This window comes from Anomalospiza imberbis, chromosome 6 (assembly GCF_031753505.1).
Source record: "Anomalospiza imberbis isolate Cuckoo-Finch-1a 21T00152 chromosome 6, ASM3175350v1, whole genome shotgun sequence".
NCBI classification, from domain to species: Eukaryota; Metazoa; Chordata; class Aves; order Passeriformes; family Viduidae; genus Anomalospiza; species Anomalospiza imberbis.
In genome coordinates this window covers 7,062,449-7,082,824 of record NC_089686.1, presented here as the reverse complement: position 1 = coordinate 7,082,824, position 20,376 = coordinate 7,062,449, and the positions used below count along the sequence as shown (strand labels likewise).

The window sequence follows — 20,376 nt, the reverse complement described above, 5'->3', positions numbered from 1 at the left end:
ACAGCTGTATATATATATATATAAAATACAATGGACTCACCTTGCTGTGTAAAGAACAGTCTTCTGATTCTTCATCTAAGGAAGGCAGAAGAGATATCACTCCTCTTTTTTTCAACTACAAAAACACAGAGAGAGAGACAACCCAATTAATCATGACAAGAACAGCAAAAGCCTCTTCAGTTCTGCCTGTAAACCAAAACAAATTTACCACCTGAGATCCACTTTTGGAGAAGCATTGAACATCTGGCAACCTACATTAAAGTGACTGAAAGCTGCAGGTTCTAAGCACCTCTGAAAATTGGGATTTGATGCTGTTAGGTTTCAACAGTACAGCTACAAAAGGGACAAATTTCATTTTGCCCCATGAAAATAATTTATTGAAAATCCCAGAACAACTGGTTATCAACAAAACTGCACATGGAGCATTTTGCTGTTGATTGATGCCAACTTCATGTTGAAAGTGAAGGATGCTAAGAAATAACCAGAGGCACACCTCTCCTACCTTCTCCTAGACATGCCTCACTCTCAGTCCTTCTGAACACAAAGGGGAGGAGAGACAGTATTGATTCACAGGGGCCTCTCTCACATGCCACTCCTCCAGGAGCAGGAAGGGTTATTTACCTCCCCTCTTTGGCCCTCAGGTGAGTGATCACTTACCTGCTGAGCAGGAATATCAGTCCCAATCAGGTCACTCTGTGCTAATACAGAGGCTGGAGGTTCAGCAGCTGCTTCAGGCACTTCTTGCTGTAGGCACTGGTGAAGCTCAGACATGGAATTCTTCATCCTGGTAAGGACATCTTCCTTTCTTTGGCACAGCTTTATGATTTCTTCTTTTACAGCTTCCATTTCTCCCTAAGGAGCAACAACATCTGTAAGCATCCATTTTTCTCATTTAACCAAACAGCAATGTAACAGATGACAGCAGTGATGCATCTTACTGGTACTGGGGCTATTTCCCCCTTCTCCTTTTTCTGGGCTTTGGGACAGTTCCCCATTGTCACTGCAGGAGATGTCCAGACACATGCAAACCAACAGCAAGAGATTCAGCTCAGGACAGCCCTTGCCACTTGGGATGCAGAAGTTGGCAGTGTGGAAGGAAACGTGGCAGGCTGGAAGGAATTCTAACTAGGTCCTGCATATCCATGAGAACACCAGCTTCCTCCAAAGGGAATGCAGATGGGTTACATTACTCTGTGTGTCACAGCAGGTGATGTTACTTCCAAGCACCTTTCCTGGCAGCCTGACACTGACCACCTGGGAAAGGCCTGAGAAGGGCAAAGACAGCAAATGAGGGTAGCTCAGGGCTCAGTCTTTGCTGAAGCTGGCCCAAAGGAAACAAACCATTTGGTGGGTCTTGGGGATGTGGCTAGGGCCAAAATTATCCCATGTCTTTGAATGTAATACTGGGAGAAATAAATGGACCCCAACAAAGCTTAAGGAATTTATTTAACATTCTGCAGAGACTAAACAATAACCCAAGTAACTGCACTAACAGAGGGGGAAATAAATCTGTCTTGGTCTCTTTCCTGGCCATCACTATTGCTCCAGCCAGTGTTCTTCCCTTAGAGTTTTCTCCAGGGTTTTCCTTACCACCCAACCTCCAGGTGAACCAAGAAATCCCAGCAAATAACAGAGTAAGACAGGACATGGAATGAATTGTTCTACTCCCTCCATTACTGAAAGTGCTAAAGCTCTTTGAAGCATTGTTACTTGCTCAGAAGACTGAAACCTGGCTAAATATCCCTTTGCACACTGGGCTCAGTTGATCACAGCAAGCTTTGATGCCAGGCTTGAAGTGAGAACAGCACTGGCTCCACACCATGCTCTGTCATTAGTGATGTTATGCAAGTAATAATCTGTGGCAGATGAAAGCAGTGAGACTGCTGCTCCTGTCTCCACTACAGCTTCTGTTAATAGCTCTGGGGTGGCAGCATGACAGCAAAGGTGGAGGGAAGAACTCCAGCAAATTTTCAAAAGACATGGGAACTCTGCTCTGACAATGCTTTCTTCCTTTTGTACACTCAAAACCACAAGATAAAATCATCCAAAGGTAAAGGAAAGAAAACATCATTGAAACGAAGAAACAGACATCCATGACATTTTGGCATGTTTTTATGAATGTCCACTAGGAACAATATATCTATTTATTTCACTGCAGGAGACTTGCCAGCATAGATTTGCCAGCTACTACTCTTCTGCAAACTCAATTAGGCACAACCTCCTCAGAAACCAAATCTTTCTTAAAATCACTTCTTTTTCTGAAATCCTTCAGTAAGATGGGCGATTCCACTGCCCACTTCTATTCATGAAATGCTGTACTGACAAGTTTTCTGCTAAGACAAGAACTACTAAACATAAAATCCTACACTCAGAGACAAAAACAAGGAAAAATCAGGAAGTGAGTCATGCTGAGCACTACATCAAGCCTCCAACATCCAACCAGCTGACAGCAGAGCAGCTATGTACTTAGGAGCCTACTGAGTGATTATAGTTATTAGGCAAGTACAATCCAAGTGTATTAACTTTACTGTGAGTGACTGGAAAAAACTGAGCATTTCAGAGGCACTTTATAAATAGTTATTACATTTAATTAGTAATTTCCTGAATTCTGCAGTGCTATCCTTAAAACACATCTTATTTTTGCATTAAAAACGTCAATTCATCCATTACAGAAAGCAGCTGACTGTAGAAAGGAAAGCAACACATGTTTACCAGTGATGAAAACACAGTGTGGCAGTGAGGACAAAGAAAGGAGATTAATGAATCTAAACCTAAGCAGAATCCCCAAAAGTAGCACTGCATGACCAGTGATCAAAAAGGGACTTGGTTCTCTCCTTAGGCACTGTCCCAAGCTGCCACCTCAGGAAAATTAGCAGGATGCTGAGCACAGGTAAGCTCTCAGTGCTGCATATTGTTTCACCAAAAGAGCTGCTGTGAAAACAGCACCCAATTTTTCTTCCAAGTTGATATAGGCACAAATGACACATCAAAATCAGTAAGGAGTATACTGTGAAAGATATATCCAACTTGCAAAGTAATATTAATTGTAATTAATTGCATGGTCACACTATGGCATTCAATTGCCTGCTTGACTGTGGTGGAGAAGGGAACACCAATATTTCTCAGTGCTCTGCATCATCATGATTAGTGTTAGTCAGGATAAGGAATGAAAATAATGAAACCCACCTCTGGACAAGGAGTCTTCTGAGCCTCTGGTTGATCTTCATGTGACATTTCACCCAAATTGTTCTTTAGGAGTTGTTTCAACTTTTCAATTTCTTGATCACATTCTTCTGTTTTCTTTACAGTTTCCTGTGAAATAGCAATCTCCATAAATAATTTTGAAATAAGGAGTACATAAACAAACAAGTCAGCAAGGAAGCGAAGTTGAACTGAAGAGTACTAAAGCCTCCTTTGTACCTGCAGTTATGTGTACCAGAAACTGTGTTTGTTCTGCTAACTTTGCACAACCCCATCCCTCACTAAGTTTATTATTCACTTGCTAAGGACAAACATGCTGCTCTACCCACAAGTTGAAATATGGTGGAATATTCTGTCTAGGAGCTCCAGAGCAGAACTTGGAATTTGGCTATCGAATGGAAATGGAGCAGATTTCACCACATTTCATTACAATTTAGAAAAAGGTTGTGAAAAAGAGAGAAATTAAAGGGTTTCCTATCAAGTAGAAAGCCCAACTGGTTTTTACTGGTGCTCAAGTCTTTACTGCCAGCTAGTTCTGCAAAAGCAAAAATGAAACTGACCAAAAATGAACTGTGCTGTACCCCAGGCACACACTGCAGCTCAGAGGATAACCCAACCACAGTGTCTGACTATTTGAATACTTCCAATAAAAATGATAAGCATTCCCACCACGTGAACTACTTCTGTTTACCTGGCTTATAGGAAAACATATGTTATATAAACAGCAAAAATCACTTTTACTTTGAAAGTGACAGCAACATCTCATTGACGCCCCCAGGCTTTGTGTTCATGTAGAAATGGGCAGTCTCCCCACACACTCCTACTTGTCAGTCACAGCCTGTCATGATGTCTCAGCTCATTAAGAAATTGTCACATCTACAAGTCAGAATATCTTGTGAAAACACTGAATATGCACAGCACTTGGTGGCTCTGTGTTTCTGGACCCAGAGGCTGACAAGCAAAGAACAACAAAGGGCTGTTCCTCAGGGGCCTGCAAAAGGTAATAAAGAAACAGTGAAGCCACCAGGCTTGCCAGCAGCACCTGAATGACCCAACAGGTCAAAGATCTCACTGCAAAGTGTGCACAGACTCTGCCTTTCAGAGCAGAGTCTCCCCTGCTATCAACAGCAACAGTGCCATTTCTTCAGTCACTGTTTCATAGCAGCACTCCCTCTCAAGAAAATGCAGGCTAATAAGGTACTAAATAACCATTATTAATTATTTTACAGGTGTTGAAAGTGAGAAAAAAACTATTTTCCTCACTTAAAAAAAGGAAAGCCAATTTGAAGGGGAAGAGAGTTGTGGCCTATAATCTTCGTGCCACAGGCAAAGAATCAGAGAGGAAAGAAAAAGGAATAGGTCTTCTGCTCTGCTTTAATGAGAAAGTAAAAGACCACCTCCTGAAAGGAAGATTGTCTTATTCATGCCTTCAATTCGATATGCATAGGACTGTTTAGTAATAAATTGAGTCCTACCTCAAATTTCCCAGACTAACTAAAGAGTCTGAATATTTTGTATACAGACTCCAGTGTCTTCTGTCATGGACCAGTATGTGAATATAGTGACTTACCTGAAGATAATTAATTAGCTTCTGCCTTCTACTCAGGGAGAAGAAATTCTGATTCTGTCCTTTATCCAATATAACAAATTATGCCATATATGTGGGACTGGATTTCTTCTACAAGTGCTGCCTTTCTTTTGAGTTATTTCCTGGTTAACAGTTGCTCTTTACTTTTCACATCACGGTAACTCCAGTAGACCTACCCATGGAAAAGGCCCACCTATCCACAGTGTATTTGTTTTGGAAGAGCTTAGTGAAAATGAGACCAGTAAATCATCAGATATGCAAATAACACCACTCTCTCTTGCACTGAAAACCAGTAAAAGCAGATATGGCTTCCAAATCTTCTTCCTGATGACGTTATTTAGGTGTGGAACTTAACAGACCATAATAAAAATACAGAGGGAAACATTCAACAGAGAACTAAGTCATTTAAACTCCTGCCCCAGAGCATTTTCAATACCTATTACAGGCTTTGTTTCTGACTTACTGTTTCAGGTGTTACAATGCAACTTAATTATACAAAAGTTACTGGTGCAATATTCCATTGCCTCATTCATAGCAAAATATGGGCAAACTGAGCCAAAGACTAATCCCCACAGGGGGAAAAATGTATATATTTGTACAGGAAGCTTGGCTCCCATTTGCTTTCCTCTCTAGCAGGATTCTTACCACCTTTTTAATGCAGCACTCAAAATGCCATGGTTTAATGGCTTTATCCTTTGTCACACCTTAGCTGGTGCTACCCTTGTATTGTAGTACTGCTGCTTTCAACCCATTCAACTGCACTGGAAAATCTCTTTTGCACAGTTTGATACACTAGCTGCCAAGAATTGCAATTTTTCCAATCTGTTTTCTCACAAAGAAATTTCACTCAGCTACAGATTGTTGGGTATCTACAAGATAAAGGCAAATGCTGAGCAAAAAAAGGTCACAGCTTTACAAAAAGGAGAAAAATCTAAAATTTGACCTAATACTGCACAAAAACCAGTTACAAGTGTCATTACAACAATTGATAAATGGAAAGCACCCTGTTTCTGATGCTTTTAAGGTGTTTTGAAAATTCTCCATTATTTGATCTGGTAACTCTGAAAAAGGTACATTTTACTACATCCATTTTTTGGACATAAGAAATTGTATGAACCAAAAAAAAAAAAAAGAGACTGTCGGGATTATACAGATCTAATATAGTCACTGCTTTTTTCTGACTCCAAGCATGCACTAGTCATGTGGCACATTTGAGTTTTTCTCTTTGTGTTCTGCTCTTAATTTCTCAAAGTGAAAATCAAAAACGGACATTCCCATTTTACTTGTCACTTGTCTGCCTGGCCTCTGAAATGCCCAGTTAGATGTTTTAAAGCATTTTGCTTTACCCTAATAGTTTAGGAAAACCAAATCAGCAAAGAAAATGTAACATTTTTCCAGGTGCTGTCAGCATCCTGCCAAGAAATAGATGGGTCACAGGAGAACTTTAATTCCTCTGCTGCCGTGGGAACCTGCGTTACCAAACTCCAGACTTCCTCCAGCCTGGGCAATGGAGCACAACCAGGTCCTGAATTAAAAACTTCCCTGAGCTGGTAGAACCACACTGCTCAGTGAAGTGCTGCACAGAGACTCCCTCAGGTCTGGAGCTGTTCCATAACTCTCCCTGCCCCCGAGTTAACACTCGCTGACCCACCGGCATTGCCTCCTCCTGTTGTTGTTTCCCTTCTGTTTCCAAACCTGGCCTGGCCACCAGCATCTCTGGGACCCCATCACATGCTGGCCTGCCTCAAAACACTGAATTAACCACAACACAGCTGTAGGGAATGGCCACTTTCCTGGCTCTCTGATTTGGATTAGTACAAGACCTTCTGCTGTTAGCAATTGCTGTCTAATGGCTGTCAACAAGAATTTCCATGGTTTCAGGAGTTGAACGTTGCAGATGTGAGCACCTGTATCTAAAACTGGACTTCAGTCACCAGTGCAACACCAGAGCCTTCTTTCCTTCGGCAGTATGTTGTCAGCTGTGACTGAATTGGAAAACTGAAATGTATGTCAAGACTATTCGGTGTGCTTTGTTGCAGGGTCAAATTAAATAGGAAAAAAGAACAACAACAAAAAAAAAATCCCCAAACCATTATGCAGAAGATACAGTAGATGTAACTATGTGGCTGCAAAAGCAATAGTGTTTAAAGATCAAAATTACTTTAAAAAAAGGTGGTACAAGTGACCATAAAAAAAAAAAAATCAATTACCTCCAGTAGCTCATTTTGCTCCCTCGTAATTTTTTCTAATTTCTTCAATTCTCTCAAGAGTTGTCTTGCTCTTTGGAAGACTGAGAAAGGTTGCATTTTTAGCCCTGGCAGCTGAAGAGCATCTTCATAGGACTGTATATGAACAATAGTTTTCTGCATGGGACCAACATGCTCAAGTATAACCTGTCAGGATAGAACAGAGATGATGGATGTGATATTGAGTTAGAAAAACCCACACCATAAATTTATATTACACTAATGATGGGCAAAAGCTCTCTTTGGCGAGTTTCCCATTTAAGAAGGAAGAAATTTTAATCCCCATATGGGCCATTCATTTAAGAGTTGGACTCTATGATCCTTGTGGGTCCCTTACAACTCAGAATATTCTGTGATTCTTGTTCTTGGGACAAATACATGAAAATCCACATTGAGCTTGTCTAAAGCAAGGCAAAGATACAAGTTACATTTACAGTTCTGGTTTTTCTGTGTATAGAACATTTGCACAGTGACAAAAAAGGCTCACATTCAGATTAGCTGCTATTTATTAAACAGCTCATTTCAAAGCAGAACATCACTGGCAGTGAAGACAATAAAAGTGGTGCAAATTCTTTGATGTCACTCTAGGCAAATTCTGGTTTTTGTCTTTTGTCCAGCCAACCAGTCATTTTATGATGGTCCTAAAACCAATCTTATCAACAGAGGTGAGATAATGAATAGAGATGGAAGTCAGCAGAAACCCCTGAAGACGGCTCTCCCGTCAAGGACAGCATTTCATATCACAATACTTGGAGTGAATACACAATTTACAACCACCTTGATCAGTCTGGGATGAACAGAAATGTGCAGTTTCATAGCACAATACGTGCTTTATGGAAGACTCAGTGATCAATTTATGAAAGAATGGCAATAGCAGCTCAAAACTTCTTGGTTCTCCCTAAGAAATATGAAATCCTACTGGGACCTCATTCAGCAGCAAACTCCAGAAGAAAAAAAATAATATAAATACAAACCACCTATAGGCCTTTTAATTACTAACATTTTTGTAAACTCCTTCTCAAGAAGATTTTGTTTCAAAATGCCCCAGTGGCAATAGAGATGTTTATTCTTTCATTCATAAGCAGACTGTATCAGGATTTTTTTGCACTATCCAGGCTGTGATTTACAGTAAGGAAGCAGGTGAACATTATTTTCCAGAAGAAATATTACTTCAGTTTTTCCATGTAATGTAGTTATTAGAAAATTGTTCTCTGGGTAACCAAGCTGCACAGCTTTGCTATGAGAGTTACACTGCTATGAGAAGTATGATGACATTTTTATTCCTCACCTGAAACTGAACCCATGCTTTTTGTATTTTGGGCAGATAACACTGTGGACTGTATGTGGTGTGAAATAAAAGAATCATCTGCTAACTTTTGCCTCCATTTTTGGCAAAACAAGGCCTAATTTTCTAAGTTCAGATTTCCATTTGGTGCCAAGTGGAGCGGTTTGCACCAAGTGTCTCTTGAAAATCAGGCCATAAACTTCCCAAAAAATGGAGATCCTCAAATGTGGCAGCTATGCATGACATGTGCTTCAGTCACACACTCGAGTTCTCTGTGGGCATATTCTTGATAGTGCTTTAATTTCAAGTGTTTTGTGTTCAAACCATGACTGTGCTTCTTGAAAAGGTCTCTCAACAGTCTCACCTCAGGGTTTACATTGATCAGGAAAAAAAAAGCCTAGAGAGGAGTTTTCACAGACCTGTCCATGTTTAAGTTGGTCTTTAGGAGAAAATTCTAACAGATCTTCTGATGACAGGATTGTTTTCATTTCTGCAACATCTTTCTCAAACACTTTCACATGAGATTCAATGGCATCCAACTCCTAGATTTTGGGAACAAAGAGAGTATTTATAGATAGCCCAACCACCAAAGCTAACTTGCATTTCTGTCTTTCACTTAAATTTAAAAAGAAATTCTGAAAAATGAGTGCAGCATATGCAAGCTATGCTAATGGATGCTATTGATCAAAAGGCTAAGTCATAACTTCTAAAGGAATTAAGTATTCAAGATCATCTGGTCTGTTTTAAACCCTGAATATGGAAGTGAAATATCCTTAAAAATTCACATTAGAAATTACCAGTAGTGAGAAAACAGTCTTCTAGTGGTGATAGTTGTCAGAATAGGAAAGTGATACAGTTACACTGGTGCAGCTTCCAGTAGGAAGAGACTTATGCCAGATGGAAAAGGAACCCACAGGCAGCTGTTTGTGAACTCTCACAGAGACAGTCACAGAGCACATTAGGCTGGAAGGGACCTTGAAAGGTCTCTACTACCCATCAAACCAGGGCACTTGGGGTCTGATCCTGTTGAGATTTGGGTATCTCTTGAGGTGGGAATATTACCCCTGCTTGGAGTCTCTGATCTAGTGTTTGACCAATTTCACTGCAAAAAAAAAAAAAAAAAAATTCTTCCTACTATGTAGGTGTAATTTCCTTTGTTACACTTGGGGTCTGTTACTGCTCATCTTTTTGCTGAACACCCCAAAAAGAGCCTGGCCCAATCCTGCCTGTAATCTGCAATCATGTAGCAGCAAACAGCAGCAATATCAGCCTCTCACCCCCAAGCTTCTCTGGGCTGAACCGAGCCAGGCTCCCAGCCTTTCCTCTTACATCCTGTGCTAATCCTGAACTTTACAGCTTAATTCGTTACCAAATGCCTTCTGATGGTTTGTTTACAAAAAATTAATTTCCTCGCTTGGCACACCTACAACAACCAGCACCAGCACTGCACCCTGTTTTCCATGCAGGTGATATAATCTGCATTTCCTAACATATGATGAAGCTCTGATAAAAGGCAATTATGGGTCACCCAGACTTACATCAGCCACATGCAGGATTTGTGGAAGAATCTCTGCAATCTCATGCTGTAAAGCTGCTACCTGAACATCTATTTCATTCAGCTGTTGCATTACACTCGCAGTTTCAAAGATGGGTGACAGCTCCTCCAGCTCCATGAAGATACCGTGCAGAAGATTTTGCTTTTGCTCTGAGTCTTCCAAAGCCATCTGGGGACAAAACAGAAGCTTAGTTTGATACATCAGGGCTGAACATTAAAATTATAGAGGTAAGGATTAGAAGGAACAAAATGCTCCACAAAAGATCAGGCCAGTTGTGTGTGATGTGAGGTCCCTTCCCCTGCAATGAGCTGGATGAACTGCAGTGAACACTGTCATGAAGAACAGTGAGGGCTCCAAGAAATGCACATGATCCATTGTCTGGGTGCTGTGTGAAGGAAAGGACTGAATGCACATTTCCACTCTAATGCAAGCCCAGAGTGCATTTCCAAATCCACTAGTTTCACAGCCCAGGACAAACAAAACATTCCATTTCACAAACACAGGAGACAATAAGCTTTTGCCACAAGAAATGTTCATGGGTTTTGGAAATCACATTCTCCCCATTGTGGCTACATGTTTTTGTAACATATCAGCCCAGAATGGGCAGCTACTTCCTGTCAAGAATTCTTACTAGTCTTACTACAAAAATCTGTTTAGAACACCAGCTTTCTCACTTGGTCTAAGCCAAGGAGTGGATGCACAGAAAACTCGAATTTTAAGTACAAAATTGCCAGAATTTTTTTTGGCACTGGCCCTGATTTTCCCTGTAATATTACAAACATTTGATTTTTGAAATTTTACCAATCAGAATTACTTACAAGAAACAGTGAGCACAGCCTTCCAAACCACAACTCACTTCAAAGTTTCCATCTAACACACAGACATCAATAAACCAGCACTTTGCCTTTTTGGCTCACATACAATATAGAAAGAATCCTATATATGCAGGCAGTAAAAACTGACCACAGCCACTCAGGAGGATTACAGAAGACAATCACACATCTCTGGAAATTGTACAGCAGTTCAGCATTTGCACAAGATAGGTGTGCTCAGCACAAAAAATGTGTATTTCATGAGTCTCAACTATAACTATTTTTCACTTTAAGGATTTACTGAAATGGTAAATTACTTATGTCAGTAACAACTAAGAATGGAAAACTGCATCTGTGCAGAGCAACAAGTTCTAACAGGAGCATTTATTTGTATCAATTCTTACCTGGAGCTCATCAGTATGCTTGTGTAAGCTTTTTGCAGAGTCGTGCTGAGCATCAGCTCTTAGCAAACTGTTGGTGCTTTCTATCCAATCTTTCACATTCTTCAAGTGCTCCTCATATTCTTCCATCTTGTTGGTGGCCTAGGAAATGAGAGAATTTTACAGAAAGTCACATATTAATTACTTCATTGTACAAGATAAATGCATCTATGAACAAGATTAAAAGAAAATAGGATGCATTTGCATCACAGTCAGTTAAATTAGCATGGTGAAATAAAAAACATTTTTCTGAAACAGTTTCATGATTTCAGGCTATCCCCTCTCACCAAAGTAATTCTGGGGTTTGCATGTTTACACTTCATGGGGGCATTGTCACAATTTATATAGCAATTGCACTTTAATAGACAGCCCATTAGCAGAGTCTGAGAGAACCACCTCAACACCCACCCAGGGGCAAGAATTCCCCATACAAACCCCTCAACCATGGCTTGAGCCAGTCCTCTGGGGCAGCCACTCCAGAAACCCCAGCCTTGCCACAGCAGGCTAGTGACTCTACTCATTTGACAGCCTCTGATGATGTTTCATGCACAGCCTTCCCTCTGGTTTCTCATAGGTTTGGATTTTTAAGAAGCTGTTCCACTTGCAGCTACCTTGTTGAGAATGGCAGTTCTGCGCTCAGCACGCTGTGAGACCTGCTGGTAATGCTGCAGGGGGGCCACCAGGATATCCATCAGCTCCTGTGCATGGCAGGAGTTCTGCTCCACTATATCCTGCACTTCTGCATCCAGCTCATTGAGTTTGTAATGCCAAAGGTCCAGCATATCCCAAATTTGCTGCATGTGGAGAGAAGGGAAATGAAATAGAAGGCGAGGCTCAAAGATAACAGCAGCATTATTTGTTCTGCATGTGGGACATGAACTGCAAAGGTTTCAGAACTGACATGATGAGAACAGAACACTTTGCATCTACTGGTGTGATTCACAGCTGAAAAAAGCATGGATTTTCCTGTGAGAAAGAATTGATAAATATTCACCAGTTAAATGCTTGCTTGTACTTCTCCTTTTACACACATAAAATGAATGGAAGACCACTTTATGCTAAGCTAGGCTCTGTAAAAACAACCAAAAATCTTTTAACACCCACAGATTATTTTTTGGAAAGATTACCTTCTGAACTTCTTTGGCTTTCGCAATGTTTTCACTCTTCTGTTGTAACATCTTTTCAATAGCTTGAAGGCCATTGTTAATAGTTTCTGCTTTTCTTTTCAGCACATACTGAGGAGAGTTCTGCAAGATTTCAGAGCTAACCTGCCAGAGCAGAGAGAAAACAACAGGGGAGATTACAAAGATCTGCTTGTTTCTGTGCACCACCTTACCAAAAATATTCCAATTCTTTTTGTTTCTCTTGACAAGTCAGTTAAAAACACTGGAATGGAGCTACACTTGCAGGGAGAAGCATTAATCTGAGTAGGTTCAACATCTACATGTTGTTCACTAATTTCTTCTCATTAAAAAGTGCCTGGCTCAGAAAAGCAATGCCTGAGGAAAGAAGCACTGAGGCACTGCAGCTCCCTGGGTGCTCTGCTTCACCCTGCTCTCAGCTCTGACAGAGGCTGCTCATGCTGCTGGTGGGAAGGGTCACATTTGGATTTATGCTGTAAGAAAGCCAGAATGACACCTTTATGTCTCAGCTGACAGCTGTGACTTCCATGTAACAAATAAGGGAATATCCAAGTGCATCAATGCACGGCCAATTTCTCAACATAAACTTGGAGATTTAGCACCAAAATAGAAAGGTCTGAGGAACTTAATCTCACACTGCAGGACTCCACAGAAATTAAAAACTGGTGCACTGGAGGGCCTGATTTTCTGTGGAAAGAGAAAAACACTCAAAGCTGAAGTTGAGTAATTGCCTGAGCACAGGACTGAGCAGCACAGCATAAGTTACCAGGTTACTAGGGACTAGATGAAGTGCAGGGAGTGAGAAAAGTCCTTGATCTTGCCCAAAAGTGACATCTTTTCTCACTAAACCCTGCTGGCTGCCAGGGTCAGCCAAGCACCGGGAAATCATTAAGTTGTGGTAAATTCTTTGTGTGATGCAGTCCTGGGATTTAGGGGGCAAAACCACACTGAACAGTTTCATTCTGCCTTGATGCCAAAGATTTTTAATTCAATAGTTATTTTAGTTTGAAGCTCCTAGTATTGAAACACTTTATCCTTGTTGTGGGATGAGGAATTAAGACCATTTTTAGTTAATAATTATCTACTAATTTCTTAATTTTATTAACATCATTTAAAGATTCCAACACAACCTCTCTAAAAATGCTGTATTCATAAAATTTCATTAATCAAAATAAATACATACATAAGGAACTAGAGGGCTCCTCTGAAATACTCCTGCTTATACCACAAAACCTGTGAAGTCAGTCTGTGCTTAGTGCCTAAGACTTTTTGGAAAAAGGAATTCAGGCTGTAGCCACTGAACACTTGGCCATCACCACTATCCTGGAATATACCAAACACGGAAAATTGTCTATAATTGTAGTGCCAGCTTCCAAAACAAAAGAGAATCACGTGTGAGCAATGTGACACAGCTAGAAATGAGTAAACAGATCAAGCTCTGACTTCATCTATTTCTTCAGGATAAAAACACTGCATCTGTCAATGCCCTGGTCATCAGCAAAGCAGGATTTTAATTTCAATACTTCTTACTAGGATAAAATGTATTATTTATGGCATCACATATACAATTTATTTTCATTTTTTTGTTTACAGATTTAGAAGAAAGCAGAATGACATTAAAATATGACAACTCAGGTTTAACACATGCTGGAATCTCCTAATATGTAACTGAAATGACCTCCAGTTCCACCATGATTTTTTTTTTGTTTCCTAAATGCATTTTGAAAAATTCCAAGGTAGTTTATATTGTATTCCAATACCTAAATGTGAAAAGCAAATGTTATCTAGCTTCCAGGATCAGTTCTTTCACTCCAACAGGTAATGTGTGCTTTCAGATAATCTTTTATATCTTGGTAAATATATAAACAGTAAACAACAAAAAAACCCCAAAGCACAAATACTGTTTGGCTTTCCTTCTCTTCTTTCTTCCCAGTTGCTGGTTCTGAAAAGACTAGTCCCATTTTGAAACAGAATCCATAAAGTTAACCAAATTAAAACTCATAAGCTTTAGTTAATATACTGCTTAATATTTTACATAAGATAAAATGAGTAATTTGATAGACACTAAAAAGTAACTGGATTTCAAAACTGTTTTATCAATTTTTATCAAATTAACTGAGACTTAACCTTAAAAATTAGGATTGAACATTATTATTTCTGAAATATGAGAACTGAAAGGGTTTTTTTTCATTTTTAAAATAACACAAATGAGTAAGTAACAATGATGGTAATTGTATCAGGCTAAAAATTTGACCCCAAACTGAGAGTATTACTCCATTTTCGCTTGGTTTTGCTTTCAGCTAACTGCTTATATCCCTTGTAGATAGAATATATTGCAAAAAACTGATGCAATGGGATTCAGTTATTTAAATTCCCTGATTTTCAAAGGCGGCAACCGTGTTCTCAGAGGTGGTAAAAAGAATCTTGCCTTGATAACCTACCATGTGTGCAAATTACATTTTAAAAAAATCCTGTTTCAAAGTCCTTTTTTAACCTAGTTCTGAAAATATTTTCTCCTTTAAGCTATGCCAACTTTGCAATCAACTTTGGCTACTAGTTCCCAGTTTAAGAGTCAGATTGGATAGAAGACAGCATCCATATAATATTAAAAATCATTGCTAAAGATTCTGCCATGTCCACTTTTAATTAAAAATAAAAATGTTATATTGACACTGCTTACCATCCGATTCCTCTAAAAAGAGAACTAGGCATGAGGAATGATTTATAAATTGCAAATAGACAAATATGAAAACCACATCAACAGTTACCTTCTCTTCTAGGTCGTGCAATACTTTCTTGCAGTCCTCCAACTGTGTTTCAATCTCTGCAGGGACTATTGTGTACATTTCAGAGTACTTGATCCGAAGTTTCTCCATGATCTCCTCCAGAGCTTGACTCTCTCTGCCAATCACACTCTGAAGCTCCTACAAAATTAAGAGTAACTTCAGCAGTTTTACCCAGTTTTTACTGAGGGCATGTGTGTATATGTACACGTTTACGTGTATATACACACACGTAATGTGGTTTATACTTCCTACCATGATTATGGTTTGGAAAAATTGGGTTTGGGATATCAAACCTGATTTGATTACCTCTGCAAGCAGATAAACTCTAAGCAATAGTGACTCATTTAATCAAATGATGCTTTTCAATCTGTAAGAATTAATTAAACCTGATACTGCCCCATGCTGAGGAAGTGACGCACTGATGTTCATTGACAGCCTCAGCAGAGGGACCATCTGAAGAGCTCCTATGATTAAATGTTAACCTTCGTGCCCTCCCTTTTGCCAAAAGTGCATTTTTCCCTTTGAAAGGGTTTAATAGCCAACGTCCATCCCTTCATTATTATAAACAACACAAAGGCCACAAAAAGCAACAGGTTTCAGGCTGAAGTGTCTGCTTTCAGGCAATTACGCAGAGCGGCACAGCAGGCTCTTCTCAAAACAGTAGTTTCCAGTTCTGCACAAAGAATGTAGGTTTTATGAGATAAAAGAAACTTGGAACAACTGTCTACAGCCTGTGGCCTAGAAATAAAATCCAAGCTAAGTCCTCCTGCAGAAAGAATGAAGAAATTCATTTGTTTGGAAGGTTTTCTAGAGTTTCAAGTTGGAATGTTCTGTTTGCTGGCTTTATGGTTCCTTTCCCTGGTTCTCAGCTGTTTGAGAAACTCAAATGTTAACTCAAGTTATTGGGAAAAATTATCCAAACCTCCTACCAGGCAATGAAAGACACTACAATTAACTGCCTTTGCTTTTTTAATCAGGAGTAATGGTAATCCACTAATTCATAGTCTTCACTTGGGAATCTTTTCCTTCACACAAATGCAACAGACAGAAGAAATATGTTAGTCACTGAGATTGATTTATTTCCTGTCATCCCACAACAACTGGGTCTGACATTAAAATACCCAAACCCTCAAAACCATCAAACAGCTGTGTGCCTCATTCTCCCAGGGAGAAGGCTGCTGTTGTCAAATGGCCCAATTAAGATTGTGCCAATATTTATGGGGGTTCACAGATTCCCTGACCTGAACTGGAAAGAATCAGGTACAACCCCTGTCTCCAAAACAAAGCACGTCCCTGCAAATTGGTTTCTGTGTATTACTGCATGTTCACATTTCACAGATTATTTAGCTGGAAAGCAGGTACCCATCAAAACTGTCCCAACTTTTTTCCTAAGAGAAGAGACAATAACACTTCCCCCTTTTCATCTGTGTGGGTGAATTTAAAACTCTTGCCAAGGTAAATCAGGTTTGTTATCTCAAAATGAAATAGATATTTCCACTCCATAGGTGCAGTGGAGTCCTGACTAGTGCTATACATTTCATAGGAACTAGATTTTCCTTGGAAATAAGGGATGAAATTGCCCTGCAGATTTTGCCTCACTGGTGTTTGGACTATGTAAAATTAATCAATTCTTTAATCCTTTCAGCTCCATCTTCTCAAAAGGAACAGGCCTGCTGTGACATACTGCTAAAAAGAGATCATTTGATGGGACTGCTGGTAGCATTTGCTTGTGTCATTGATGTCAGAAACAGGAACGAGGTCTTAACTCACTTTTGGGTGAGTTTTAGGTGCTTGGAGTAGCAAAGTTTGGATGTGAGGGAAAAGAGCAGGCATAAAGCACCTGCAGTAGTAAAATATCCTTCTGGACACAAAACTCAGTAAAAAAGCAGACACAACACTAAATTCTAATCCCAAATAATTTTAAATAGAAAACCAGCCCATTTTGACAAATCCAAGGTCCCACCACAGCAACGCTGGCTCATGGGTTTTCAGAACTTCCTTAACATGTAATAAAGATTTCTCTCTTATGCTAACCCCCCTGTCTGCCACCATGGTCTTTGGCTTCTGTATTTTCCCTACCCCTCTGTTAGGCTGGGGACACCCAACCAGTTCTTATACAAGACTCAGCAAAGAGAGCCCAAATTTCTACTATACTTTAGTAGCCTAAAATAAATGAATTATAAAGTTCTATAGTTAAAAGATAATGGATTTAATATTATTAAAAACAATATTTGATCAAGATTTTTAAATTATGCAGTAATTTTGCGATAAGCAATATAAACATAATAAGAGTAATTTGAAACAAATAATTCTAATGACAAATAAACACATTCAGTAAGTGTTAGGAATAACATATCATAAAGTCAGGAAATGCAGAAATTATGTATAGACTGCTGATGGCTGCTGGTGGACACTGAGGTTTTGATCACAATTTGATTTTTCAAAATCATTTACCAGGTTAACCCCTGATATGGGACATTAAATCCACAGGATCAGGAGCTGCCCTGGGTAGGTATGCAGAGGAGAAAGCATGCAGGGTGTACCCTAAGTAGCCCTTGCTAAAAGGAATGCAGCTGGCTGTGAATTCCTCTGCAATCTGGAAATGCTTCTGTGCCTGCTTACAGATCCCCACAGGGAAAGAAACAGAAACCAAGGCCAAGGCAGGGCCAGTCATATTCTGCTGAGCCAGATTCATTGTCTTGAAGTCAATGTGCAAAGACCTTGCCATTGATTTTATCTGGACCAAGTTCAAGCACCAGCACAAACCAGGAAATATCCTGGATATCACAATAACAGAGCTGTTACCAACCTCCAGCTGTTCTGCCTTTCCTTCAGCATCCTGCAATAACACAGATGCAGCATTCTGTAATGCATTTGTCACAGCACTTATTTCTTCCGTGACCTTGGTCCTCTCTTGAATCTCAGCTTTCACAGAATCTTTATGGTCTTGAGCTTTTTTGTACAACCTATGCAGGATTACCAGAAAGAATACATTATTTTAGACTCTACACTAAGTAGGAGCAAAGAGCATGCTTAATACAGATATTATGTAAGTATATATCCAGAACCACATATGTCTGTAATTTAGGAGGTTTTTCTGCTATTAGATCTGTGAGTTTTATGTCACTTTATCTCAGTTTCTTTAAAGTGAGTCCTCAGATAGTGCTATTTGGTAGACCAAACCAGAGAGCAGGCATATTTAAATAGCAGAGGTCAGGTTCTCAGTCTGAGGATGCTGGCAGAGCAGATGTTGTTCACAAAGATTACCATGTCCAAAAGCAAACCCAGAGAAGGGTGAATACTATCATGAGATTTGCAAAAAAAAAACATTCAGGGAGAATTTTAGACAGTGCCACTCAGAAGAAAGTTGGATTGTTGCAAAATGCACAAGGTCTGATTTTCCTAAAAGTGGAAAATCCTAAAATTCACAGCACTTGGAACCTCTAAAACTGACTATTGCTCCTTGATTCCTACTGCATCTGAAAACAAACTGCAGCCCACAAAGGATATTATGGCCAGGCTCAGGTCTGCTCCCTAAACAATATTCCCCAGTGCTCATACTGGAGACAGCAGAAGAGTGAGATGGAGCATTGGTCTGACCCAGGAGAGCATTTATTGTCCTTTTAACTGCATTACAGCTTTCATACAGTCTTTGATATCCAGTAAAATCCTGTGCTTGTGAATAGTCCTATCTCATACCTTCAACAGAAGTTTCACACCACTTACTTTTTACAGCGCTCCTGCATTGCCTTTATCTCACACAAGGCAGGGAGGACAGCTTCCCCCTCAGCATTTTCAGGTGTATTCAGGATGTTTCTTATCCGGTGAAGAAGCAAGAGTAAGAGGAGCTGCTGCTGGTTGATGTTTTCTTCAAATGAGTTCACAACATCGAGCAACTCCACCAGCTCCTCTCTGGTGGCCTTTTCTTTCTCTTTAAGGCTTTCTGGCTGTTCTTCCTGGAGCTTATCGAGAATTATTGTTTCTCGTTCCAGCTAAGTAAACACCATGGCAGAGCATGAGATAAAGTGCTTTTTTTGTTCCACCATCTGAAGTTACATTATTCATTTACTCACACGGGTGACTAACTACTGGGAATTACACAGTCAGAACTTGAACCTTTGAAGTGTGACAAAACCTCTGAGTTTGCTTTAGCAAAGCACATAGGCCTGTGCAGAGCTGCTCTGGGTTCAGAGGAGTGAATAAATATCCCCACCTTTTCTGACTCTGGGTTAAAAAGGGTGGGTGTAACTGAGCAGTGGGTGGGAAATTATGTTCTGCCCAGATCTCAGCCCTTTACAGCCCATTTTACTCACAGTCCCATCTCCACACCCCAGAATGACAGATATTGAGCAACTCACCTCTTCATTGATGAATTTCCATTCCTGCTTTAGTTCTTCACAGGTAATTTCCAGCCCTTTGGCTGCCTCAAGCAAACCCAGCCAGTTTTCCCAGAGCACTGAAACAATCCTGCCCAGGGCCCTGTCACTTCCTCTGCACAACCTCATCATCTCCCCAGAGATCTGCCTCAGCTTCACCAGATCCTCTTCAGCAGAGTCAATGCTGGAGACTAAAATCTTACAGGAAAAACAAACACATCAATAAATAAAATGCTACAGAGGCAGGAGTACTAATGAAGTATTCAGTATTATGATTAGGATCCTCTAGGAAAATGGAAATCACTCCACTGAGCTGGTTAAATATGGTCATAATGGGGGAGTTCTGTTGGCTAGGACTGTGGAGAAAGAGGGAGCAAATAGAATGTCTCATTTCTACAGCAGTAAGACATACTCATTTCACATGATCTGTTATACCTGGTCTTTTAACAAGTATATAAATATATACATACAAAAATATATACAAATATATAAATATATTCTGTGGTTTTATATATACATAAATATAAGATAAAGAATTACACATCTCCCTACTATGATGTCACATGGTATGCATATCTGCATTTGTTTTGCATGAGCTTTTCAAGTTCTTCAGAGCCTTTCTTACCTTGCTTTCTTCCAAATGCTCCAAAGCTTCTTTATAAGACATTGGAATCTTAGACAAAGACTGTCTAAGCATCTTTTCCATTTTTTTAAGATTATCACACACTTTATCTTTGGTTTCTGTGTAGCTTTTGTGTTTTTCAAAATACCTGCATGAAACAATGAATGGATCAATTAAAATTTTTTGTTGTTGTTCCTCTCTGCAACCATAAGGCCCAACAGAATAAAAGTTTTAAAAAACCTTATGAGCTTCTAGTCCTGACTGTTTTGCAAGTTATTGTCAATTAGCATTTGTTAAGCACTTCAGGTTTGATATCTGAGGT

At 39.7% G+C, this 20,376-nt stretch overlaps 1 protein-coding gene across 1 annotated transcript in view; it reads right to left on the bottom strand.

The window, feature by feature from the left end:
• SYNE2 (spectrin repeat containing nuclear envelope protein 2) overlaps positions 1-20,376 on the bottom strand; it is a 177,190-nt gene that overhangs the window by 75,479 nt on the left and 81,335 nt on the right. Inside the window, exons 52-65 of the mRNA XM_068192175.1 lie at positions 20,058-20,202; positions 19,415-19,630; positions 18,783-19,048; positions 17,866-18,022; positions 15,039-15,194; positions 12,256-12,396; positions 11,740-11,922; positions 11,093-11,230; positions 9,859-10,044; positions 8,740-8,862; positions 7,000-7,182; positions 3,187-3,312; positions 658-852; positions 41-115 (exon numbers count right to left, since the gene is read on the bottom strand). Of these exons, the coding sequence (XP_068048276.1) occupies positions 41-115; positions 658-852; positions 3,187-3,312; positions 7,000-7,182; positions 8,740-8,862; positions 9,859-10,044; positions 11,093-11,230; positions 11,740-11,922; positions 12,256-12,396; positions 15,039-15,194; positions 17,866-18,022; positions 18,783-19,048; positions 19,415-19,630; positions 20,058-20,202 (2,290 nt within the window). The remainder of the gene's footprint in view (positions 1-40; positions 116-657; positions 853-3,186; positions 3,313-6,999; positions 7,183-8,739; positions 8,863-9,858; positions 10,045-11,092; positions 11,231-11,739; positions 11,923-12,255; positions 12,397-15,038; positions 15,195-17,865; positions 18,023-18,782; positions 19,049-19,414; positions 19,631-20,057; positions 20,203-20,376) is intronic.